Source organism: Triticum urartu, chromosome 1 (genome assembly GCF_003073215.2).
Source record: "Triticum urartu cultivar G1812 chromosome 1, Tu2.1, whole genome shotgun sequence".
Lineage (NCBI taxonomy): Eukaryota > Viridiplantae > Streptophyta > Magnoliopsida > Poales > Poaceae > Triticum > Triticum urartu.
This window is the reverse complement of record NC_053022.1, coordinates 301,832,477-301,859,003: the sequence shown is the minus strand read 5'-3', so window position 1 is coordinate 301,859,003 and position 26,527 is coordinate 301,832,477. Positions and strand designations below refer to the sequence as shown.

The window sequence follows — 26,527 nt, the reverse complement described above, 5'->3', positions numbered from 1 at the left end:
CATCCAGAGGATTGCGGCAAGGGGACCCCCTATCCCTTTACCTGTTCTTGTTCTTGTTCTGCGTGGAAGGTTTCTCTGCCTTGTTGAAGCGGGCTCAGGAGGAGAATGAGTTGAAGGGGGTGTCGTTTGGGAGCACTAGCCCCCAAGTGACACATCTTCTGTTTGCTGATGATAGTATCGTCTTTCTTCAGGGGTCAGCGGATAATCTTGAGAAGCTGAAAGCCATTTTGGAGGTGTATGAGGTGGCTTCGAGGCAAAAAGTGAATATGAACAAGTCCTCTATCTTCTTCGGGAAGGATGCCCGGAGGGGCAAAAGGAGGTTCTAAAGAGGGCTATTGGGATTGAGTCAGAGGCCTTGAGTGAGCGTTATTTATGCCTACCAACGGTGGTTGGGAGAGCTAAAGATGGTGTGTTTAAATATGTCACGGAAAGCTCGAAAAAGAAGGCTACGGGATGGAAGGGGCAGGGCCTATCCAAGAAAGCTAGGGAGGTCTTAGTGAAATCGGGACTGCAGTCTACTCCCATGTTTACCATGAGTTGCTTCCACCTCACAAAGAGGATGTGCCGGAATTTGTCATCAATCTCCTCTAAATTCTGGTGGGGTGCTATCAATGGTGAACGCAAGGTACAGTGGATTGCTTGGGACAAGATGTGTACTGCTAAGCGAGTGGGTGGCATGGGGTTTCGTGATCCTGAAGTGTTCAACCAGGCGCTTCTAGCAAAACAAGCTTGGCATCTACTTCAGTTGCCGTCCTCATTATGCGCCCAGGTTTTGAAGGCTCGGTATTACAATGATAGGGGCATTCCGAATGCTACTTGCCCAACGGGTGGACCGTACACATTCAGGAGCATTATCCATGGGCGTGATTTGCCGTGAGCTGGCTTAGTGTGGAGGATCGGAGATGGAATGCAGGTCAATATCCATCATGATCAATGGATCCCGAGGAAGGGGGGTTTGACACCGTTGGGTGCTGAGTTCATCCCGGGTTTGACAAAAGTTAGCCACCTACTGGATCAGTCAGGGGCACGGTGGGACGATCAGAAGCTGGCTGCTATGTTTTCAAGTGATGATGCTCGGGATATCAAACAAATTGCAGTGGGTGGGCTAGGCGTTGAGGACTGCCTCGCGTGGAACTATACGAAGAACAGACAGTTCACGGTCCGCTCGGCCTACCACTTGCGGATGGAGATGAACAAAGCAAGGCACGATAAGGCAGAGTCCTCATCTGTGAGTAATCACAAAAGCTGGCTGGCTCTATGGGATTCAGATGCTCTGGGGAAGGCCAAGATACACATGTGGCGCTTAATGAGGAATGGCCTTGCTGTTGGGAATGAGCTGCGGAGGAGGAGCATCAAAGCTGGTGTATTCTGTGCTGCTTGCGGTCGAGACGAGACCATTTTCCATCGTTTTTGGAGATGCCCGCACTCGGCCTTGTTCTGGAAGAGGCTGTGCTCAGAAATGGGAATGAGGGTGGCGATCCCGCCCTGTCAAATTGATTCCCAGAGTGCACTCAATCGGTGGCTGCTGGATTGGCTTCCCGTTGCTCATGAGGACGAGAGGTCATTGGTGATCCAAGTTGTATACACTCCGTGGCCAGCGCGCAATGAAACCAGTGAAGGGAAGCGCATTGAGGATCCACCAGCGATTGCTCGCCGGGTGGTGGCTCTCACGGAGGAGTGGAAGTAGGTCCATCAGCATTCGCCACCACAGCCGAAGCAGAGGGCTCAGGTCAGATGGGAGGCGCCAGAGGCCGGGTGGGTGAAGGCCAATGCTGACGGGGCACTGTCCATCCAAAGGGAAAGGGGAGGGGCTGGAGTACTTCTCCGAGACCACAATGGTGGTTTTTTGGCTGCTGCATGCCACTCCTACAAGAATATGGTGAGCCCCGAGATTGCTAAAGCCCTCGCATGCAAAAGGGCAATTCAAGTGGCAGCTGAAATCAATGTGCAAAGGCTCCATCCGGAGCTGGATAACGACCCTGTTTGGTTCCACGAGTTAGAGTTAGTTTGGGTTAGTTTGGACTCAACTAACCCAAAAATATCCAAACATGAGGGTTAGTTTGGGTTGGATGCATCTAACTCATCCAAAAAATCTAATCAATCCAAGAGGTGCTTATTTGGGTTAGTTCTCCTTGGGACCACTAAAAAACATCTTTTTCTCTCATTCTCCTTGCAGCAGATCCCTCCCCACTTCCTCGAAGTTTCTCGTCCTCTCCCTTCCTCCCTCTCGCACCGCTCGTGAAGGCGCCTCGTCGTATTCGCGCTCTCGTCCGCCGCCGGTAAGCAGCCCCGCCCTATCCTCCCGTTCCACCCCCCTCGTCTCCCCGCGGCCCGTCCACCCGCCGGTAAGCAGCTCCTTGCACGGCCCGGCCCCGCCGGTCTCGGCCAGGGACGACATATTCGGTCGGTGGGCTACGCGAGAGGCCAGCGCGGCTCCTTGCCGGACGCGTCCCCGTCTGCCTCGGCTAGGGCTCGCTCTGCCAAATCCGGCAGGAAATAGGGTGCAAAGTAGCCAAATGATTGAGAAAGACCATTTATTATTAATCTAACCCTGCCATCCAAACATCTCTTTGGTTAGAGTTAATTAAGGACTAGTTTAGGGTTAGAATCTAACTCTAATTTCTAAGTTAGAGTATCCAAACAGGACCAATGTGGCTGTTGTTCAGGCTATCTCTAGCAGCAAAAGAGATTTCTCTATGTTCGGGCCTGTTGTGTAGGAAATAAAAAAATATGCTCCAGGAGTTCACTAAAATGAAGGTGTCGTGGAGGAGCCGTGAAGCAAATCGTGCCGCCGATAAATTAGCTAAAGCAGGTTTAGATGATGATTTATGTAAGGTGTGGTTTTCTGTGTCCTAGAGTACGTTCTGAAGTTTTACGACATTCCTAGCTTCGTTTAATAAATGGCGGCGATGATGATCCAAAAAAAAAGTTTTCCCGCTGAAAAGTGCCACGGCCCTGCTCCCGGCGCAATGCGCTAATCGCGATTTTGCTCACTAGGGTCTCGCCGGGATCGTCGCGCGAGGGCTCCTTGGATCCCCCCCAGGTCCCAGCGCCGCTCGGGATGGATTCCGCGGCGGAGCGAGGAAGTCGGAGCGTGGGGGCAGGGCGAGGTCCTCAGCCTCACGCGTGGCGGGCTTCCCCGCCTGTTCGTCCGCCCCAATTCTCTCGCCACCACGACCTCTTGGCCCGAGCCGCTCCTAGTTCCCTCCCACTAGCAACGCCAGGGAGCTCTTCCTGATAGTCGTCCTCCTCCCCCTCCCCGCCGCTGGATTGGCCAGTGGAGATCCGTCGGGGCGCGATTCCTTTTGTTGGTGAGAATGCCCTAATCCGTTTGGGTTCTTGTTCGTTTTCCTTGCCGCTAACAATCGAATCCGACCAAATCTCCGCTCTTCGTGGGTCTCAGTTTATCCATATCCTGTTGATCCACTGTTAATAATTAATATACGAACTACTGCTACCAAGAGCCGTTTTTTATTTCAGAACAAAATTAGGGTCCCAACTGTTTTAAACCTTGCGTCTTCGACTATGTTTCAGCCTTATCCCGCAAAAAAAAAGACTATGTTTCAGCCTTGGGTGATTCTTCTATAATTTTTATTAACTCAGCTGAGTATCAGGCGAGAAATGCAGTTTACCCCATGACAGAATCTGCATCAGTTATTTATTCACCATTTCTTGCAAGAACTAAAAGAAGGGCGATTATTACAGGAACTGCAAACAGCTGCATGACGGGGGTCCAGGAACAGCAATACGAAGAGTTCTTTGGTGGGTTTTTCTTTGATGAAGATGCGTTAAGGTACTACCACCCTAGTAGCGTTGATGAAATAGGTACTGTATATCAAAGGCTTTGGGCTCCGTGGAGCAATGCCATTAGCTTACAATGCATGCTTGTAAGGAAAGTATAGGAGTAGGACACTATGATTTTTCCCCTGTTACCTTAGCTAAACATATTTGCTGTAGTCGAGAGTGTTGTTGCTTGTTTGTGCGAGAGAAGATTACTTTCTTCAGTCATGGAATCTTCATTGTTGGTTATTTGCTGGAACAGCAAGGATATATCATTGGATGGGCTGGACAAGGAACTTGAGGAGCACAAGAACTATGATGTGAGTCTAAAGCCCACTGATCCACATTCTCCATTTCCATATAACAATGGTCTGAATTAACTGTTCTTACCATTGGAGTATTGCACTTTAACGATTTTTAGTTATTAATGACTGCACAATTTGCAACTTTTACTTGATGAAGTACTGATTGCATATTAATGGCGCAGTGTATGTAGCGTCTTTATTTGTTATTGATGGTTTTAACATGTATCCTATATTTTGGACCACCAAATGCCTGTTATCCGATTTCCTTACCATTCCGAAAGATGTCTGATGTTCTTTTTACAAAAATAAAAAAATAAAAAAAAATCCTGAAATAAATGAGACCTAGGCTATGCGCCATTAATTAGCTTCCACCGCTACATACACTGCCCAGGTTCTTAGAAGCACGATCTTTCTTTTTTCATATGATAATATCAAGTGTCATACGCTTCTCTGTGCTGTTTTCCAGGTGCTAATAAGTATTCTAGCCAACGGTGAAAAACAGCGTGACATGGCAACCATGGTGGAAGGCAACCTAGGCCATATTGAACAGGATCTGATTCAAGTATGTGTTTCTGCAAGCTTCAGCTGTGTCACCAATCTGCTAATAAAACTATACACACAGTGCGGCACATGTGTGTCTTCCAAAGCGTTGGATATTGGATTATTGCATGGTACTACTGATTGTTTCTTTAGACTAGAAATATTCTACATTTTCCTTGCTGGAGCTATATTCCATGGAAAGAGAAGGAATTTGAATGATTCAATGTTTATGGCAGCAAACTGAGGAGTTAGGAAAAATATTATTTCTAATGATATGATTCTAGCCAGTTTTTCTTTGAGCAGAGCATGATTAAACTTGTTTTGAGTCTTTGTTGTCCTGTTTGCTTGCTATATGGTACAAGCTAAATCTATATTTTTCCTAGCTTCGTTTACCCACATATTGTTTTGAACTTTAAAACAATGGACTGCTATCTCATCTGTTCAAAATGACTCATCTACCGATGCTTGCTTTTCTCTTATGAATGACTCTCATGTTACTCAAGAACTCAATTCAAAGCTCTAGCAGGTAGACATGGACATAGCAAAGGTCACAAACCAGTAGTGATAGGAAGTTTTGTGTAACAGACCTAGGGAAGTAGGATTTACAATTAGTGCCAGTGCTTAGACATGGCATGATACCATTTTTTAGAAGGTATTGATTCTGATACTTATAATGAGTCTGGGCCATGTGTTGTGACTTATATTTTGCTAACTAGTATGTGGTTCCTATAATGTATGAAATTACCAAGGGAAGGTCTCTTGCATAGTTTCTTGATCTTCAACATAGCTGTGCCGTGATGTTTTGCATATTTCAATCCATACGTTTCTAAACTTTTATGTACAAAATTGCATGGAAATATCTAGATCTTAAGAGGATCTTTCTTCATGTCTACAGGATTATATAAAAGATAATGACAGCCTAGTTCTGTTGCATGATCAGATTCATGACTGTGACATTGTTTTATCTCAAATAGGATCACTTCTTAGTGGATTTCAGGTATATTCTTGATTACTATGTAGTACATGTAGGGTCCTTATTTATTTGATAACCTTTCTGTTGCAGTAGGTTAGCTTTTTCTCCGAGGGAAAATATGTATGGTGTTGATGTTATAAGCAAACTGTTGAGATTTCATACATGTCAATATGTAAAGTGTGGGGATGTAGCTAGCATGACGTGACTGCTTATTTGAACGTTTAATTTTCAAATTTTATTAAATTGATAGGCTGTATCCCCGTTGAGGTGTGGAGAAGCCTTGGGGACATAGCGATAGTATGGGTAACCAAGCTTTTCAACCTCATTTTTCGGGCAAACAAGATACCAGAAGAATGGAGACGGAGTATATTAGTACCAATCTTCAAGAACAAGGGGGATGTTCAAAGTTGTACTAATTACCATGGAATTAAGCTGATGAGCCATACAATGAAGCTATGAGAGGGAGTCATTGAGCACTGCTTAAGAAGAATGACAAGCATGACCAAAAATCAGTTTGGTTTCATGCCTGGGAGGTCGACCATGGAAGCCATTTTTGTGGTTCGACAACTTATGGAGAGATAGAGGGAGCAAAAGAAGGACCTGCATATGGTGTTCATTGACCTGGAGAAGGTCTATGATAAGATACCGCGAAATGTCATGTGGTGGGCCTTGGAGAAACACAAAGTCCCAACAAAGTACATTACCCTCATCAAGGACATATACGATAATGTTATGCCAAGTGTTTGAACAAGTGATGGCGACATTGATGACTTCCCGATTAAAATAGGACTAACCAGGGGTCAGCTTTGAGCCCTTATCTTTTTGCTTTGGTGATGGATGAGGTCACAAGGGACATACAAGGAGATATCCCATGGTGTATGCTCTTTGTGGATGATGTGGTGCTAGTCGATGATAGTCAGACGGGGGTCAATAGAAAGTTAGAGCTATGGAGACAAACCTTGGAATCGAAAGGTTTTAGACTTAGTAGAACTAAAACCGAGTACATGATGCGGTTTCAGTACTACTAGGCATGAGGAGGATGTTAGCCTTAATGGGCAGGTGGTGCCTCAGAAGGACACCTTTTGGTATTTGGGGTCAATGCTGCAGAAGGATGGGGATTATCAATGCAGATGTGAACCATCAAATCAAAGCCGGATGGATGAAGTGGCGCCAAGCTTCTAGCATTCTCCGTGACAAGAGAGTGCCACAAAAGCTAAAAGGCAAGTTCTATAGGACGACGATTCGACCCGCAATCTTGTATGGCGCCGAGTGTTGGCGACTAAAAGGTGACATGTTCAACAATTAGGTGTGGCGGAGATGCGCATGTTGAGATGGATGTGTGGTCACACAAGGAAGGGCAGAGTCCGGAATGATGAGATACGGGGTAGAGTTGGGGTAGCACCGATTGAAGAGAAGCTTGTCCAACATCGTCGGAGATGGTTTGGGCATATTCAGCGTAGGCCTCCAGAAGCTCAAGTGCATAGCGGACGGCTAAAGCGTGCGGATAGTGTCAACAGAGGTCGGGGTAGACCGAACTTGACATGGGAGGAGTCCCTAAAGAGAGATCTGAAGGAGTGGAGTATCACCAAAGAACTAGCCATAGACAGGGGTGCGTGGAAGCTTGCTGCTATCCATGTGCCAGAACCATGAGTTGGTTGCGAGATCTTATGGGTTTTACCTCTAGCCTACCCCAACTTGTTTGGGACTAAGGGCTTTGTTGTTGTATTAAACTGATAGGCTGTCAGAATTTATTTGGTCATACACGAGACCTGTTACGTGTCAAAGTAGCCCAGTGCCCACCTGAACTCTATGTTGCTTAGGTGGGGCAGGCCCAGCGTTGCAATTCAGTACTACCAGGATTGAGTGTGTGTGTGCATGGGTGGGGGGGGGGGGGGGGGGGGGTTACAAATGAAGAAATATGAGAGATAGAGAAGAATGCATAGTACAATATGAATATCTCTCAATGCAGTCTCGGATTCATTTTTCTGCCCATGATTCATGATGCTTTTAACCCATGCTGTCACATGGTGGGTACTTTCTGATTGGCAATACATTGGCTCAGTATATTGGTTGATGCTCAACAACCGTGGTTATCATTGTCCGTCATGCCTTTTAGATTGCTGGTCCGTGGCCTTGCCACGCTGCGCGACTTACAACCAAGCCTTTTGCGGTCTGGTTGCCACTCATTCAATGCCTCATGGTAAAGAGAGGAAAGGGAAAACAATGATAGAGAAAGAGGAGGTCCAAGGGGAGGGAGTGCATCTAGAACTCGCTAATCCAGTGTTAGGCATATGATTGCCCATTCTAATGAACCTTCTTGCCATCAATCCCACTTATATATTGCAGCAAATGGTTGTGGTTGCCGTCGCCTACCATATTTGTGGGATCTGAGAAGTTCATTCTTTCATGGTCCTTTGCCATTATACGAGGCTTACCGGCTGTCATGCACTCTTTGCCATCTAGTTGCCACTCTTTCAGTTCCTCTGGAGTTGGGAGCAGAGATCGCTGAGCTCAGAACGAGCAATCACCAGTGGAAGAAGACTATCTGGGGAATCCTGTTAACCTGGCTTTGGGTTGGTACTTGACCGGACAATGCAGGACAAATGGGTTGTCATTGCCATACTACTAGCTGATCAATTAGATCATAACCATCGTAAGCTCACAGCGCACTGAAGTTTGAAAGCCTGAGAAAGTGAGAGTGCTTGTTATGGATGTGGTACTAGTGAGGCAGCGCTAGGCAAGGCGAGTATCACACAATAACTGTTGCCATCTGTCAGCACTGCCCCTGATCTGACTGTTGAAGTGTATATGTGGATTGCCTAGCCCTTTCCATCAGTTCGGACTTTTGGTTGCGTTGGCTAGTGCATGAAGCTTAACTTGGTATCAGGGCCTATCTTGAGTTCAAGTCCTGGCTTTCGCAGTTTATCCAAAAAATTGCTGCTGCCCCCTCTATCACTATGTCCACGTATAGGCCTCTTGAGCCATACCTCTGAGTCTATCCACGTGTTGACTTTCCACGTCACACGTGAGAGGGGGTGTTGAAGTGTATATGTGGATTGCCTAGCCCTTTCCATCAGTTTGGACTTTTGGTTGCGTTGGCTAGTGCATGAAGCTTAACACCGACATCCTTGCCCTCACCACAGGTGTTGGCTTGCAACAGCGTTTGGAGGGGGAGGAATCCTTGCATCAACAAAGTAGACCTGAAATGGAGAGGGTTGGTGAGGCTTGGGTGGCCATACCTGACGGGGAAGTGTGTGCTCCCTAAAACTTTTAGTTTTGTGATACAATTTGCAAATAGATGTCCAACATTAGCTCCCAGCTTCCCACACAACCAGCTTGTGACCATAATCATATTATTGAAATTACGTCTTGTTGCATGACAGGTTCACATTGGTTCTTTAAGCTCGGAACTTAGAAGTCTCCACGAGAAATTCTTGGACTTGGGTGTGAGGCTGAAGAACCGGAAGGTAAGGACAATCCTGTTAGGCTTTTACTGAGACTGCGCGATAATCTCATATAGGTACAGAAATTCTTCACTTTAACAAAATACTTTACGAGTAACAAGAGTTACACGGAAGTTTAGTTTTGGCGTGATACAAAATTGAATGGTAAAATATTAATTGGCAGCAGTAGCATACTTGATGCACTCATAATGTTTACTTTAGTGGTTCAGTAAATATTAATGGGCTGATACGGGAGCTTATGCTGTACAGTTGGCTGAGACAAAGCTTGCAGCATTTGTCGAAGAAATTGTCGCTCCTCCTGGTTTGGTGAATGCTATAATTGATGGAGAGGTAAGCATCTAACAACAACTCTGCAATTTGATGCGGGGGTTTTCCAGTATGATAGGTTACTTTTGAATTCTTTTGTTCCACACTGCAAGTCTTGACGGTTTTAGTAGCTATGAGCCAGTGACTTCAATATTTTTTCTTCATGCACATCAGCACATGTAGATGAGAGTATATGTGTGCATCAGTGCATGTGATAAACAGTTGCTGTACCATTTACTCTGTATGTTAATGTGCTGTCTAATATTTGTCGTTTTAGTTAGACATGATTGTTCAAGGGTGAAGTGCACTAAAAATGGTTTTTTCTAAATGCTCAGTTCAGCACCACCCCACTAGGCCATCACTATCATCTTCAATAGTTAGGACGATCCAGTATATCTTATTCTTATCCTGTTCTCAGTTTCAATCAAATTATTGATATTCATATGGATTTTTGTTTTGGTTTGCTCATATGGAATTGAAAGGTTTTAGACTTAGTAGAAGTAAAACCGAGTACATGAGGTGCGGTTTCAGTACTACTAGGCACGAGGAGGTTAGCCTTGATGTGCAGGTGGTGCCTCAGAAGGGCACCTTTCGGTATTTGGTGTCGATGTTGCAGAAGGATGGGGATATCGCTGAAGATGTGAACCATCAAATCAAAGCCGGATGGATGAAGTGGCGCTAAGCTTCTGGCGTTCTCTATGACAAGAGAGTGCCACAAAAGCTAGACGGCAGGTACAGGACGGCTATTCGGCCCGCAATGTTGTATGGCGGCGAGTGTTTGCCGACTAAAAGGCGACATGTTCAATAGTTAGGTGTGGCGGAAATGCGCATGTTGAGATGGATGTGTGGCCACACAAGGAAGGACTGGGTCCGGAATGATGATATACGTGATAGAGTCGGGGTAGCACCGATTGAAGAGAAGCTTGTCCAACATCGTTTGAGATGGATTGGGCATATTCAACGCAGGCCTCCAGAAGCTCCAGTGCATAGCGGACGGCTAAAGCGTCAGATAATGTCAAGAGAGGCCGGGGTAGACTGAACTTGACATGGGAGGAGTCCGTGAAGAATCCGAAGGACGGAGTATCACCAAAGAACTAGCCATGGACAGGGATGCGTGGAAGCTTGCTATCCAATGTGCCAGAACCATGAGTTGGTTGCGAGATTCTTATGGGTGTCAGCTCTAGCTTACCCCAACTTATTTGAGACTAAAGGCTTTATTGTTGTTGTTTGCTCATCTATTTTGTCCCGTTTAGATGATAATGAATGCCAAGCTGTGCAGAAAGAAAGTTGTGGTTTCGTGGATCCACAAACATACATTGTTTCTTACCGCAGTGAAGACGGCTAGACAGCATGGTTGAAGGGGGGGGGGTGGTGGTGGTTACGTAGTCATATGTTGGGATAAGTGAACTAGAGGATCAAATGATAGTGTACAGAGATTTGTTTCTTACTGCTTGCGTCAAAAGAATATGAGCATTCTCATATGCTGGATGCTTTGGTCTTGACATTTCCTACACACGACCCAATTCATTAGATCTTTCCTAGTATAACTGTGCTCCCTAAATATATCTTTCCCTACCACCTGGTACACTCTTTCTTAGTATTTCTGGACTATCCGAATCCTGTTATTTCCTGATTCTCCCTGAGTGTCCAACTTGGCTCTGTAGCTCAAACACAACCTATCCAATCTGCTGATGCTGCTATCCTCGTCCAATACATGAACAACATTGCACCCCTCCTGGACACGCAGATTGTCCTCAAGCTGCCTTCCGATATGCACATATTTTCATTACAAAATTGAACCCTGGTATGCTGGTATCCTTTTGAAGGAATTAGCAGGAGTTCTTATGTATGTTTTGGTTAATGCTTTTTAGTTGCAGCCTTTTCGTAATTGTTGGCCAACATTACCTGGTTTTCTGTGTAGTAGTTGTATTTTAAGGTTCGATTGTGGCAGCTGAACTGTGTTGCGCTGAACTTACTCTATAATCTGCTGTAGAAAAATAGGCACAAAAGTAGGAAAAGTTGGCTATTTAAACGGTAAAGCGTGCGGGTAATGTCAAGAGAGGTCGGGGTAGACCGAATTTGACATGGGACGAGTCCGTAAAGAGAGATCTGAAGGGCTGGAGTATCACCAAAGAACTAGCTATGGACAAGGGTGCGTGGAAGCTTGCTATCCATGTGCCAGAACCATGAGTTGGTCGCGAGATCTTATGGGTTTCACCTCTAGCCTACCCCAACTTGTTTGGGACTAAAGGCTTCATTGTTGTTGTATTGGTTGACTAACCACCCTTTCCTGCTTCCGTTCCTATTCTTCTACAGTAGATTATAAATAAATTCATCACATCATATTTGAGCAACCACAAACTGTGCCTAAGTTGGCAATTCCAATGCTTTCTTTACGCACTAAAAGTTTTGTTGAACATCTGTACGACGCTGTTTAAGCTTTCTATAGATGTGGTGTTGGCCCTTTTCCAAAGAAAACAACATAGACCATCAGATGTTTTTCCTTTTCAAAGAAAACATCATGGATCTAGTAGCATACTGGAACCAGCAAGCCACCCAATAAATGGAATTTAAGATGTTTCTCTTTTTCAAAGAAACATCATTCTCCTTTTGCTTTCCTAAATCACATATTTGCTGATGCACGAATATAATAAGTTCAATGACTTGCTATTCCAGTTCCTTTTGGCAGGTAAATGATGATTATATCAAAAGCCTAAACATGTTGAGCAAAAAGTTGAGATTTGCTCAAGTTGATCCACTGCTTAATGCATCAAAAGCTCTGAAAGATATTAAGCAAGAACTGGAAAGGCTTCGGAAAAAGGCACTATCAAAGGTTACCTAAGAATGCACTCATATAGATTAACGATTGCTTTATGCCCTGGTTTTCAAGCTAACAGAAATCTGTTTGTGTTCTTACATTTTGCTTGCCTCTGTTGATTACTGTAAAATATTTACTACTGGTGTGATGCTTACCATTTATTTACCACTATTTACTTTGTCAGGTGTCCGCCTATGTCATTGGGATATTCTCTTCCATGAGAAAGCCTGGAACTAATATCCAGATACTTCAACAAAATTTGCTTCAGAAGTATAGGTATACATGGTGGAAAATTAAATGTCTATGGAGTATCTAGCCGTTCTGTCTTCTCTACCCAATAGTTATCTTCATGGTATTAGATCTTATGTTCCTGGTTGTATGAAGAATCGTACCTATACTCTTCTCATTCACGTTAGACTATATGTGCCTGAAAGCTGTATGCATTTTTGTTTTTCTTAAAGTCAGTTCATGCTTGATTTTTGAACTAAGTGGATAGGGGTAAGGAAAATCATTTGAGGTTGCTAAAGACAACAAGAAACACAGAATAAACAGCCACTTGCTACGATGAAGTTCATAAAATTTAGAAGTTGGAAGCATTATTTTCTGTGATATACTCCCTCCATCCCGAATTACTTGTTGCAAAAATGGATAGAAATGGATGTATCTAGAACTAAAAATATGTCTAGATACATCCATGTCTGCGACAAGTAATTCCGGACGGAAGGAGTATATTTTTTCAGTTAATTTAGCTTCTTTAGTCCTGTCGTTGCACGAATGAACAAAACAAGACAACATGACATCATCATTTGCTTTATTTCAATTAGTCATGTCACTGTTGCATATGCAAGATACCGTAAGCATTCTGATAATTTCCTACAGGAGCTGATTATTGCTTGCATGGTTCTCTCAGGTATCTTGTTCTCTTTCTTAAAGAACATGGAATCGAGACATATAATGATGTCTGTGCAGCATATGTTGATAAAATGAACAAGGTAAATCTGTGTGAAATTATTTCCACTCTTTTTTGAGAGAAAATATGTTTTCCCATGTCTGTCCATGACTACATGATTGGCTGAGGAGTATGAAGAGAGTTTTCAAGACTTATCACTTGTGTCATGCCTGAGCTATTAGGTACTGGGAGATCAACATACATGTTGAACATATGACTTTTGGCTGGTGATGAAATATGACAGGCCTCATGGTTGGAATTCTGGTGGAAATAGATGGCAGTAGGCTGAGGCTCCGATTGCTTTTGATTGTCTGTCTTTTGATGAATGGATTTTAATTTAGTGAAATATCAACATTCAGATGGAAATTTGCATGCTCAGAACTACATGTAGTTGCGACTCTGGCAATATGGACCATGCTTCCTTTCATTTGGCATCAACATTCATCAATTCCTCTCATCCTTTCCTTGTCCTTGACTTGCCTCTTACCTTTTTTCTCTATGTGGTGTCAATCGAATTGTCCTTTTCAGACATCTAAATTACATTGTCACGTAACTACTAATACAATGACTATCTGCTGTGATGTCGATACATTGTTCCTTCTAAATAGCCACCTGAACTCACATAGTGCAATGATGATATGTCTGCTTGTATGGTCTCTTATCTTGTTCGCCATGGTCAGAGTATAGACGCAACTGTGCCCACATTACACATTGGACCTAATAAGATTCTTGGTTCTTAAATTATAGACCACCATTTGATGTTCATTGCTCACTCATAAAAGCACGATCATGATTTCATAATATGGTATGTGAATATTTTGACAATTGCTATCTATGGAAGCTTCATGGTGTGTTTTGTTGTCTTGCTTTGTGGAATCTATGGTGATCTGTCACCAGAATTGTGCTATATCAGCTACTGTGCTGTATATGTTGCTTAAAATTTTAACTTAGCTTATTCTTTTTTGATTTGGCCATACATGCTAATTACCTTGCCCCCTCCCCCCACCCCCCTCCAATAGGTGCTGAGTGAAGATTTTCGTGTGTACTTAGAATCATTGGAGAGTTTGAAGCTAGATATTGGTGTATCCACTGATGTGATTGGATATGACGCCAATGTCCTAGACCTTATACCAAGGGGGAGAGAGCAACTGAGAAATCATCATTTCATGTTTTCTTTAGGTGAACGATCAAACATTTTGAAGGTACATACATAATTATTGTTAACTACTACCCCTGTTTCTCAATATAAGACGTTTTAGCAGTTTAAATTGAACTGCCAAACCATCTTATATTTAGGAACAGAGGGTGTAGTTGAGTATTCAGAATTGCACATTTGTTTTGTATTTGCAGCAGATTCATGGCCATATTGTTACCTCACTTTGCAGGAGATTGATCAGCCTGGCTTGGTACCTTGTATATCTGAAGCTAATTCCTTGAAATACCCATATGAGGTTATTTTTAGGAGCCTACAAAAGCTTCTGATGGACACTGCTAGCTCTGAGTACGTGAATATCCATCTATTTAATCTGAGCACAGTAATGGTGCTGATGGTTCCTGTAAAACAAAATTTTCAGGTATATTTTTATCAAAGCATTCTTTCGCGAAGAGTCGATGTTTTATCAAGTTTTTGAAGGTGCAGTCTTTTGTTTTCTTTTTTACTTATTTGCCTCATGTTTCCTCTTTTTAGTGGCTATATATGTTTATGGTAGGAACCGGATCCCTACCAGGGCATGGTCTCAGGTCTGTAGGGGTGGAAAGAGGGATGGCGTGGTCGCCGGCGCTGGGGCGCCGTTGTTGCGTGCGCGCGCGCGCGCGAGAGAGAGAGAGCAGGGGCGGCGACTAGGGTTAGGTCTCCCGGCTCCCTAAGGAAGCCGAGCAAATATGATTGCTTCTTGCTTAATCCCAAAACGGGTCCTTACACGAGTTCATATAATCTTCCTAATAAGATAATTGGGCTAGGCCCCTAATAATGATAAGATAAACTGGGCCACAACTAACTGGGCTAAGCCCCTAATATGCCGGTCATAACATCTCTCCCCGCCTGCACAAACAGCTCGTCCTTGAGCTGGAAGGCGGGGAAGATCAACGGTTGCCAAACACCTCTGCGTCCGGTAGAAGAGTCGTGGGCAGACGTGGCCCGGTACGTAGGGCTCGTCGCAGTTGAAGCACAACCCTTGGCGGCGACGCTCGAGTTGCTCGGCCGGGGTGAGCCGGCGGAACGAGCGTGCCGCAGCCGCGGCGAGGGGCGCCGCGGAAGCCTGGGCAGGCTGACCCTGCGCAGGAACTTCCGGCCAGGGTGGCGGCCCAGCGGCCCGGGGTGGTGGCGCCTGCTGGATGGGCACCGCGCGACGCTCGAACGCGCAGGCGTAGTACATGGCCGTTTGGAGGTCCTATGGCCCGCGCATCTCCACGTCCACGCAGATGTGGTCTGGTAGGTCGCCGACGAAGAGCTCAGCCCGCTACGAGCCGAAACGCCAGGGGCGTGGCACGCTAGTGCCTGGAAGCGGTTGGCGAAGTCTTGCACCGAGGTGAGGAACAGAAGACGCCCAAGCTCCGCCAGACGGCTCCCGTGTATAGGCGGACCGAAGCGCAAGAGGCACAAATCGCGGAAGCGCTCCCATGGTGGCATGCCGCCCTCGTCCTGTTCGAGGGCGTAGTACCACGTCCGCGTGGCTCCTCGGAGATGATACGAGGCGATCCAGGTGCGGTCGGACGCGAGCGTGCGTTGTCCCCTGAAAAATTGGTCGCATTGGTTGAGCCAATTCAAGGGGTCGACGGTGCCGTCATAGGTCGCGAACTCCAGCTTGGAGAATCTCAGTGGCGTCTGGACGTGGACGACGGGCGGGTGCGCCTCGTCAGCACGGAGCAGCGAGGATGACGGGGCCGAGTAGGCGGGCCTCAGGGTGCCGCCCTGGAATAGGGGCCCATCGACGCTGGCAAAGGGCTCGGCGGAGCCCGAGGACCTGCCAAACTGCATGGCCGGGTGCGTCGCCGGAGGGGCAGCACATGCGGCCCGACCGAGGCCGTCGTGTAGACCGGCTCAAGGGACCCAGCGAGCCAGGCCGGTAACGGAGACAGCGACGGGGGAAACCGGACCTGGTGGATGGGCACCCCCGGGCCCATCATCGGGATGCCCAGGGCCACGGTCGCCGGTGGCGGCGGCTGCAGCTGTTGCCCCCGTTGTATGGTGGAGGCGCTGGGGTTCGTCGCTGGTGGCGGCTGCCACGACAGCTGTTGCATGGCGGCGGCGACGGGGGTCGCCGAGGATGGCGGCTGCTGCGGCGGCGGGGCGGTGGCGAAGGGCACAGGCGGCTGCGGCCCATAGGATCTCGCGAGGAACGTGTAGATGCCCGTGACCGCCTGGGTGAGATCCCGGATGGCAGCCGTCATCTCCTCCGGGGTGAAGACGACGGGAACGGGCGCGGCGGAGGTAACCGGCACCGGCATGAGCGGGGCGCTGGCCGTGGTGGCCATCAGAGCGGTCGTCGCGGTAGGGTAGGGGTGGGCGGCGGCGAGGACATGATCGCACCGAAGCTATCTGATACCAAATTGGTAGGAACCGGATCCCTACCAGGGCGTGGTCTCAGGTTGTAGGGGTGGAAGGAGGGATGGCGTGGAGGAAGGCGTGGTCGCTGGCACTGGGGCGCCGTCGTTGCGTGCGCGCGCGCGCGAGAGAGAGAGAGAGCAGGGGCGGCGGCTAGGGTTAGGTCTCCCGGCTCCCTAAGGAAGCCGAGCAAATATGATTGCTTCTTACTTAATCCCAAAACGGGTCCTTACACGAGTTTATGTAATCCTCCTAATAAGATAATTGGGCTAAGCCCCTAATAATGATAAGATAAGCTGGGCCACAATTAACTGGGCTAAGCCCCTAATATGCCGGTCATAACAGTTTATGCCAATTATATATGTTTATGCCAATATTGAACATCCTGTAAATACCTTCACAACACACAATGGTTACTATATGTAGGGATGAGAGAGAGACGTACCAGCAGCAGCATATGCTTTCTCTCGTATTGCAGCGCTCGGGGATAACAGGGATGAACACATCCCCTTTAGGTCAGTCACGGATGGGCCTGGGCCACATGGGCCAACAGGATGGGCCACACTTACAACACCCCCCCTCAAGAAGGGATAGATATATGTCATTCCCATCTTGTCACACGCTGAACTGGATTTTCTAGTTCCCAGTCCTTTAGTCAAGTAATCTGCAATTTGTTGTTGTGAACTCACATACTCTTGTCTTGGTAATCCCAGCATCTAGTTTTTCTTTGATAAAGAATCTGTCAATCTCCACATGTTTGGTTCTATCATGTTGAACTGGGTTGCTTGCTATGTTAATTGCCGAGTTGTTGTCGCACCATACATTCATACAACTGGTCTTCAATATCATCAACTCTTCTAATAGATTTATTGTCCATAACAACTTACTCAATCCCTGAGACATGGCTCTTTATTCAGCCTCTGCAGTTGATTTGGAAACAACAGGTTGTTTCTTGCTTCTCCAAGACACTAGATTTCCTCCTACAAAAACACTAGATGTCCATGACTCTTGTATATCAGTCTTTTCCCAGGAGAACCCTTCAAGTATCTCAGGATTCTATATGCTGCCTCGAGATGTTCACTTCTAGGTTCATGCATATATCTGTTCACAACACTTATTGCAAATGCAATGTCTGGTCGTGTATGACACAAGTATAACAATCTTCCCACCAATCGCTGATATTTTTCTTTATCCACCAGATCACCTGATTGGGCAGTCAATTTATGGTTTTGATCAATTGTGGTTGAAGCAGCTTGATAACCCAACATGCCAACATCACAGAGGAGGCCCAGATTATACTTTCTTTGAGAAAGACCTATTCCTTTTCTAGACCTTGCCACTTCTATACCAAGGAAGTACTTGAGTCGACCAAGATCTTTAACTTTAAATGCCTTACTCAGACACCCCTTTAACCTTGTTATCTCTATGTCATCTTCGCCGGTGATAATGATATCATCAACATAAACTGCAAGGATGGTCATTTTCCCTTTAGAGTGTCCATACCCCATGTCACACACAACCCGTCTAAACTTATCAAACCAAGCACCTGGAGACTGCTTCAGTTCGTAAAGAGCTTTCTTTAGCCTGCATAACTTGCCAACAGTCTCAGGAATCGAGAACCCAGGTGGAATCTCCATGTATACCTCCTCCTGCAAGTCCCCATGAAAGAAGGCATTCTTCACATCGAGTTGGTGTAAAGGCCACTCGAAATTTGCTGCACAAGAGATCAGAATCCTCACAGTGTTCATCTTTGCTACTAGAGCAAAGGTCTCATCGTAGTCAGTGCCGTATGTCTGTCTACATCCCCTCACCACAAGCCTTGCTTTGTACCTTTCAACCTTTCCTTCTGCATTCTGCTTCACAGTGTATACCCACTTGCAGCTGACTGCCTTCTTTCCTGCTGGAAGGGGTGTTAGTACCCATGTCTTGTTCTTACACAAAGCCTCTAGCTCTTCCACCCGCCACTTTGAGTCCTCCTTTACCTTATTCCAGTTAGTCCGAATTGACACAGACTAAAGAGAAGCAACAAATGCTTTGTGGGCTGGAGATAATGCTTCATAGGAAACATAATTTCAAATATCACTGACATCAAATCCATACCTCTTCTCTGGTATCCCTGTTGTTGCTTGAGTAGTTCTCCTTAAGGCCACTGACTCCTGTGGCTGATCTAGTTGCTCCCCTGATGTGCAACACCCTCACCTCGCTTTTGTGAATACACCTTTAGCTACTCCTCTTGCTTTCCTGTCCACCTTGGCACAGTACAGATCTTAGCCGACGCTCGCTTCCGTGAATACACCTTTAGCTGCTCCTCTTATTCTGATGTCCACCTCGGCGGATCTGAGCCGGTGCCGGTGTGCCAATCTGCACATCACCGGTGGAAGTCGATGCTTCTATCACAGGAGCCACATGAGTTACTATTTAGCCGCCTATTGCTAACAGCCCAAATTTAATGTGGAGCATCATAATTCATAAGGCATATGCTTCAGATGATGTTGCAAAACCTCACAACCTTCTTTATCCTTGTAATTTTCAGGACCTTTTGCAGTAATTGATGAAAACATGAAGCTTACTCTTGCAAATAGTCATGATGCAATATGCCTGATGCTCATGATCTGCATAACTAAAAAGCACCAGGTAGGAAGGTATTTGCTATTTTCCCTTTGCTAGGGAGGAAAACTGAACTTATGTCTCTGTTTTTTCTTCCCGCACAATACGGACAAGGAGTGAGTAAAACAAAATAAATTGACCAATCACATACGTCCAATAGCACAAGGCAAGCCACATGTATACTCGGTTTAATGATGATGCATGTCTGGCGACATCCACATTTCCATATTTCATTATTTGTTCAGAACTATTTTCGCTAAAGCGAACCACTTTGGAATCAATTAAAGAAATAACAGAACCCTTACATTTGTTTTTCCATACCAACTATCAGACACCCAATTCTTAGATGACATTGGTGGGAGCACGAAGCAATGCCCTCACATATGAAAATTTGGTCAACACAAAACCTGGAGTCCAGACAACCCCCAACACTATTCAATCTAAAGATAACAGAAAAATCGACGATTGCATTATATGTAAATAAAGGGTGCTAATAGGTACTCGAGTGTTTTTTCACCTTGAGAGTTGAGAGTACATGAATTTCCATCCACATAATTTTCCTGTTAAACCTGGAATTAATAGGGGATCATGGAGATCTCATGGCTAAGAAAAAAAAATACTCAAGTACAACCTAGACACTCATAAATAAATGCATAACTGGTAGTAATTTCAACATTATCGTTCTTACCAGGAATATGAACTTTGCTTTCTTTGGTGATATGAAACCAACTTTTGTCAAAGTTGAGACATTTAACTTTTAACGAGGTATACTATTCTGCTATCCTTCAGAATTTAATGTAGATCTATACTCCAGAGTGAAAGTAGTTATTTGATATACAATACCTGCAAGAAGAAAAAAAAGAAGTCTCGGGTCCTCGGGGGCAAACCCTAGCCGCCGCAGCTCGGGCCTCCCCTTCCGGCCTTCCTCCCCCGCCGCCGCCGCTCGGCGCTGCCGGGCAAAGCCCAGCCGACATAGGTGGCGGCGGGGCGCTCTTCCCTCTCGCCGCGTGCGGCGCAGGACGCGGGTCCGAACGGCGCGCGGGGGCGTCAGGCTGCCGCGGGGCCTGGCGGCGCGGTGGCGGGCGGGCGGGGCGGCCGTTCCTCTGCTTGGCAGCGGGTGGCGGCGCTCTAGCTCCTTGTCGACGCGCGGTGGCTGCGGGGCGGCGTCCTTTGGGTGGTGGCGCGGGGGTCGTCCGCGTCCAGATCTGGCCGGGTCTGGCGCCGACGGCCGTTGGCTGGCCGGGGCTGCGGGCAACAAGGCCCACGATCGTCTCCTCCCTGCTGCTGGTGGGGATAGGGGAGGCGTGGTGGTGGCGGGGGCGGCGGCCGACTGCATCTGGCGGTGGCTTTTGTTGCTCCTTGGTGCCGGCTTCGGTTGGCTTGGGCTGCGGTCGGCTGGGACCTCCGTGCGGTTCGACGGAGGTAACAACGGCGTGGTTGGTGGCGGTGGTGGCGATGTGTGCTGGCCGGATCTGGCGTTGGGGGTCGGCCGTCGGCGCGTGGCACCCAATTGTGCGTGCTCGGCGGCTCCGGCACTTGGAGCTCGCCGGGTGACGCGGGTAGGGTAGCGGTTGGGCGTGGCCGTTGCTCCGGCTGTGGGCGGCGGCGTGGGGAGGTGCGGTGGTGGTGGCCTCCCGGTGTCGTGGCGGCTTCATGGTGGCACGACGGATCTGCCCGCGGCAGCGGCCGGCTTCTCCGGCGTCGGCTCGTCTGCGTTCGGATCGTCTCAGCCTTCGCCCCATCTTCTCATTGCCCGGGCGCTACTCCCATCAAAGGGCTGGTCCTCTCCCAGCTACGGTCCACCGCTTGTCTCGCGCCCGGTGCTGCAGGATCGAGCTCATCTCGTGCATGGTGCAGCAGGACGGAGCTCGTCTCGTGCTCGGGGCAGCATGACGGGTCGGTGGATGCCAGTTCTGGCCAGCCTATTGGGTCTTGGCGCCGGGGGCTGCCCAGGGGTGCGAAAGGTGGGACCTTCCGCTCGTCTCTTTCGTTGGGGTTGCGGTGGGTTTTGGGTGAGGTGGTGTCAAGATCTTGGATGCCGGGGCGGCGGCCCTGGTGGTGGTAGCGCGGTGCTCTTGGGCAGAGCCCGTGCCTTGGTGCTGCCCAGTCACCATGGCCGTGTGGGCGGCGTGGTTGCCGGGGTGCGGCGTTCGGTGGCGGTGAGTGTTGGCCGAGGTGAAAACCTGTTCTATCTTTGGACGGACCGGCGGCGGCGAAGATTGTTCCCTTCTTGAAGGCGTCGTCGCGGCTCTCATTGCCTGTCATGCGGCACCAGGGGAAACTCTGATCCTTGGATCGGGCAGTGGCGGCTCTCCGGTGTCGTACCCTTCCTGAAGGCGCCGCCTTGGAGCACATGGTTCGTCATACGTAGCTTCATCTCTTCGTGGTGGTAGTGCTAGGGGTGGTGTTGCTGCGCTCAGCACCTATGTATCCTGCCCTGGGTGTGTGCGTGTGTTGCGGTGGTGTGCGTTTGTACTGGGTGCTTGTTGATCGGTGCTTTATATATAAAGCGGGGCGAAAGCCTTTTTCGGTAAGTAGTTGTTTCAAGTAAGACACAATAACAACAGACATCCTAGCTATAATAGCACAAATTTAGGTGCTTTAAAAACTACATCAGTGGTGCTTATGTTGCAGGTTGGTTCTTCTCAATGAAATAGATTTTGCCTGTTAATCTACTGTGTCATACCTCCGTCAAATGTTTGCAAAATAAGATAACAAAAATTGTTTTCCCCTTATTTTGTCATTTCAGCTGGTTATGTCCAACAGGCGGCTTCCTTGTCTAGATACATATTTGGATAAGGTTTGTGATGAGGCATCAATTTATTCTGAATGCCCCGTTAACTCTGTTCTTAATAAATTGCATCCCGTCCTTTTCTCTTCAGGCTCTCATCTATCTCTGGCCACGTTTCAAGATAGTGTTTGACATGTATATTCAAAGCTTGTACCAATGTGATGCGAAAATGTTATGGGTGGATGGGACCCATCCACACCACATTGTAAGGTGCTACATGGAGTTCACAGCATCTCTTATTCAACTTAATGCTGAATGTGGAGATGGTCAGGTTAGTTCAGTTACATAAATAGCCAGCATCAGATTCTGCTAGCATTAGCTTATTTCATTTTTGAATGCAAATCTACTGTGTTTCTAAACAAATAAATGTTTTGATTTTTATTGGAAAGCGCTATATCTATATTCTACAGTATGTTTGTAGTCAATGGCCCTGATCACCTATTTGCACTTATTTAATCATGCACCTGTGTCCCATTCTATTGAATTTTGGATTAACTAAGTAGCGTCATTCAAAATATATATTTCATGGACTTCTCATGATTGTTGGTGCATATGATGTACTTAAGTACATGCATTTCGTTCCAATAAAATCATTTATACCATGGAAGACGTCTTTGTTAAGCTTCATGCACTAGCCAACGCAACCAAAAGTCCGAACTGATGGAAAGGGTTAGTGCAATCCACATATACTGTAACACCCCCTCTCACGTGTGACGGGGAAGACAAGTCAACACGTGCAACCGGAAGAGAGCGACGGCGCGCGAAACTCACGTATGACTCAAGAGGCCTATACGTGGACACAAAGGGGGGCATCGGCAATTTTTAGATAAATTGCACAAACCAGGACTTGAACTCAAGACCTTAGCTCTGATACCATGTTAAGCTTCATGCACTAGCCAACGCAACCAAAAGTCCGAACTGATGGAAAGGGTTAGTGCAATCCACATATACTGTAACAGTCTTTAAGGGAAAGCAGCATTTCTGTTCCTGCTTTAGCAATATCATCTTGCCAGTGTCTGTTTTTCTCCCAATAGCTTTGTTGGTTCAGTAAAATACCCTGATTTGTTTTAATGTTTTTCTTATAGTATATCTAATATCATTTATGTAGCTTGATATGAGCTTGAAACGGTTGCGGTTAGCTGTTGATGATCTACTTGTTAGATTTGCCGAAAAGTTTGCAACTCAGAAACTGCAACACCTGTTTCTTTTGAATAATTGTGACATGGCCATCTCTATCCTGAAGGTTAGGTTTGTGCTTTCATGCAAATAACTATTCATCTTGTGCTCCTTTCAGCCTATTGGGGTTTACCATGCCTATGTATTTCAGGAAGCTGGTGAAGAAGCAAAAGAACTGCGGAGATATTTTGAAGAGAAGCTGGAAAGTAACCTGGTTTCATTTGTGGTAAAATGTCCTATCACCCCATGCCAACCGCGGTGTAAAATTAAATGTTAGAGCATTTCTTGACTTCTGGTGGGATCTCATTTTGACATGATTTTAGGGAACTACAGTGGAACCCGGCTGGAGTCTGAACTACAGTGGGATCTCATTTAGACATGATTTCAGTGTCAATCACTAAATGGCTGATTGTAGCCTTTATGATACACTCAAATAAAATTCTGCAAAATCAAATTAATAGTGTCATCAAAAAGTCATGCACATAATATGGCATAGAACTAATCTCAGTGTCTTCATGACTTTTGCTTTTGATGTATCGGTCTGTCCGCTAAGATCCGATCAATGTTATAGAAGGTTGCATATCATCATTGCATATCATATGCCAAATTATTTAAAAAAATCGCCAGCTTAGCAGATGGCAGATGAATATGGTTAGGCCGTTAGTTTCCTTATCAAGATAAAGACAGCAGATTTATAATGCCTCTTTTCTCAAATGGAAATGGATCGACTGAATTTACACCCATGGATAGCTTTTGACTTTCTTGACCTTTGCTGGTTTACAGGATGAATTGCTCATGGAGTATTTTGGCGATTTAATTAAATTTGTGAAGAACCACATTTGTAAGTTGGACAAAACTATATTGCCGAAGTATGTTATTTTTGTTACTCATGGGAAATTGGGAATATGCAGAAAATGACTATCACTTTTGCAGCCGAAGACCTAATTTCTTACACTGAGTGCCCAAAAATTGCTGATGTTGAGCTGGTTGTGAAGAACTTCGCCGTGAAGTGGAGAACTGCTCTAGAGCTCATGCACAATGAAGTTGTAACTTGTTGCAGTAACTTTGTGTCTGGTATGGCGATTCTAAAAGCAGCAATGGCTCAGTTGCTTAATGACTACAACAGACTCTCAGAATGTGTGAAGATGATCCCAGGTGGATCTTCTTTGAACAGGAATCTGGTTTCTATCACCTCGATTTCATACGAAATCAGGAAATATTCAAGAACACTCTAGTTACTTGAATAGCATGGCAGCCACGCACATATCCTACGCCTCTGTGTAATTGAGGCTCAAATAAATGATTGTGGATGGACTCTCAGTATCAAAGCTGGAGAGGAACTTGTGCTCTGTCAAGCAATAAAGAGCTGAAAAATACATCAGTGTTGATATTTTTTAATCCTTCTACCAAATAATGTCATTTGTAGTTGGATTTCAACATTAGGCAATAGTGCAAATTTGGATATTATGTATTTTTTTATTATAGCTTATTTTATTGGATATGCTGTTGCTGAAAGTTGTGGACAAAATGATACTCGTCAATTATGTCCTAGTCACAGTTTATTCCTGAATTTGTTTTACTTACTGGGGCTGTAGTTATATCAGTTTTTCATGAAGAGAAATCATTGCTGTAGGTACAGATCAAAGTTAAAATGACGGGTAAGATTTTTTTATTATTAAATTTGCTCTTCTACTTCATTAATAGCATAATAGATTCTCCTGTTTTAATTATGAATTTATTCTTTTATGATTGGTCACAGGAAAATGTGAAACAAAATCAAGCTTATGTACAGTCTTCTGATATATACTTCTCATTACTTGAAGCTTGCTTGTATGATTGAACTACCATAGTGTGATACAGGGTCCATCAAATCCTGGCTCCAGCTATCTAGGGGACAAGGTATTTGGTGCGATACCCTTGGGCTTACATTTCCACTAGTTTCAGTTGACGTATCATTGTCGATTGGTGAAGGTAAGTGCCTTATCTTATCTTTTCCCTACTTTTCCGCAGGCACTTACATTTTCTTTTTTGGATTTAGATAATGTTATAATGGAACTGTTGTAGGTCTGTAGCTTCCTAGCTGGAGGTGATCCAATTGAAATTCAATATGCTTATGTGAAACCATTTTTATCGGCTTATGTTAACTAAATGCAATAAATTCAGTATTTAAATTAAGATTGCTTGAAAAAAAGGGCAGCCCGGTGCATGTAGCTCCTGCTTGCAAATTGGCAGAAATCGATTGCATGCTATTTCTTCTGCATCTTCAATATTTATTTTGTAACTATGTGTGGTAAACTACATAATTGCACATTGGACTAAATAAATCACAAAATAACCAAGGAGCGCTGCTGCTATGATTTCACCAATATGTGTGCGACGAACAGTTGAAGGATTGAAGTTTGTTATGAGTATAAAGTACTATTGAAATACTAAAGCTTAATGTTACATCACTGTGACTTATGATTCCACATTGTAGGGTTTTTAAGTTTCCACCCTATTACTTTCTGTCATTCATCCATTATCAAACTTCTGCTTGGTTCGTGTTACTTCTAATTTTTGCTTGATTAGAGTTAGAATAAACAAAAGCTAGGATTTCTTGGTTTCTAAGATTGAAGCTGTTTCTGTGGTTAGACACCATGTGTTTCTCAATTGTTCAGCTATATGCACGGATACTAGACAGATGCCCTAGTTGCATAGCACAAAGGCCTATACTAGATTAAGTGCCTACTAACCCTTACCGTCTTCTCCAGTTCCATGGGTGTGTGGTGGGCTACTACTCTTTGCCGCCTAATCGTGGCAGAGTGCATGACACCAAACTTATTTTGGATAAGAATGCTTCCACCACAATTTAGTCGAGAAGTGAGGGGAAAGGAGTATGACAGGCAGATTTTATGGCTAGGAAGGTACGGCACAACACAACTTTGATGGTGGACCAAGCGCATACCGTGGAAAGTAAAATTTGGCAGTGAATCAAACAGTCTCTATCAGCATGATAAATGTCCACAAAAGTGGTACTGTAATAGAGTCGTTAACAGTCACTGATGACAGCGCTATTGCAGGCGACGAAGTTGTGGATCAGAGCCGGGGACCCAGATTTATCAGCCTTTGAGCACCGTTCCAATCTAGCTAAACCTAAGGGAAAAACAAAATCCGCCTTATGGAAGTGGTGAGAAACCATCCTTCATGTCCCCATCTTGATCATCCAATCCATGCTATCCATTGATCTCACGCGATCCTCCAAGATCTCTTTTGGATCAAAAGATGGACGTGACTA

At 45.7% G+C, this 26,527-nt stretch overlaps 1 protein-coding gene across 7 annotated transcripts; it reads left to right on the top strand.

Annotated features, from left to right (window-relative positions):
• The first annotated feature begins 2,859 nt into the window (after positions 1-2,859).
• LOC125508882 (vacuolar protein sorting-associated protein 52 A-like) lies at positions 2,860-24,823 on the top strand. 7 transcript variants are annotated; one of them, XM_048673725.1, is made up of 20 exons: positions 2,860-3,311; positions 3,706-3,793; positions 4,043-4,100; positions 4,552-4,647; positions 5,521-5,622; positions 8,982-9,065; positions 9,312-9,392; positions 12,058-12,201; positions 12,371-12,462; positions 13,097-13,178; positions 14,155-14,337; positions 14,521-14,636; positions 14,710-14,768; positions 19,213-19,313; positions 22,036-22,086; positions 22,169-22,348; positions 23,186-23,325; positions 23,405-23,479; positions 24,037-24,094; positions 24,187-24,373. In XM_048673725.1, the coding sequence occupies exons 2-19, from the start codon at positions 3,723-3,725 to the stop codon at positions 24,068-24,070; spliced, it is 1,749 nt and encodes a 582-aa protein (XP_048529682.1). In that variant the 5' UTR covers positions 2,860-3,311; positions 3,706-3,722; the 3' UTR covers positions 24,071-24,094; positions 24,187-24,373. The 7 variants fall into 7 exon arrangements, with proteins under 7 accessions (XP_048529682.1, XP_048529645.1, XP_048529651.1 ...); XM_048673682.1 differs by having other exon boundaries at positions 2,870-3,311; positions 23,186-23,320; positions 24,187-24,823; XM_048673688.1 differs by lacking the exon at positions 8,982-9,065 and having other exon boundaries at positions 2,869-3,311; positions 23,186-23,320; positions 24,187-24,823.
• The last annotated feature ends 1,704 nt before the right edge of the window (positions 24,824-26,527 follow it).

Bases quoted from the DNA above. Each gene is read 5' to 3' on its own strand.
- LOC125508882 (XM_048673682.1), top strand. From the start codon at position 3,723: ATGACGGGGGTCCAGGAACAGCAATACGAAGAGTTCTTTGGTGGGTTT. The intron at 12,202-12,370 runs GTTACCTAAGAA...TTACTTTGTCAG, and splicing joins GGAAAAAGGCACTATCAAAG to GTGTCCGCCTATGTCATTGG. The intron at 14,637-14,709 runs GTACGTGAATAT...CAAAATTTTCAG, and splicing joins ATGGACACTGCTAGCTCTGA to GTATATTTTTATCAAAGCAT.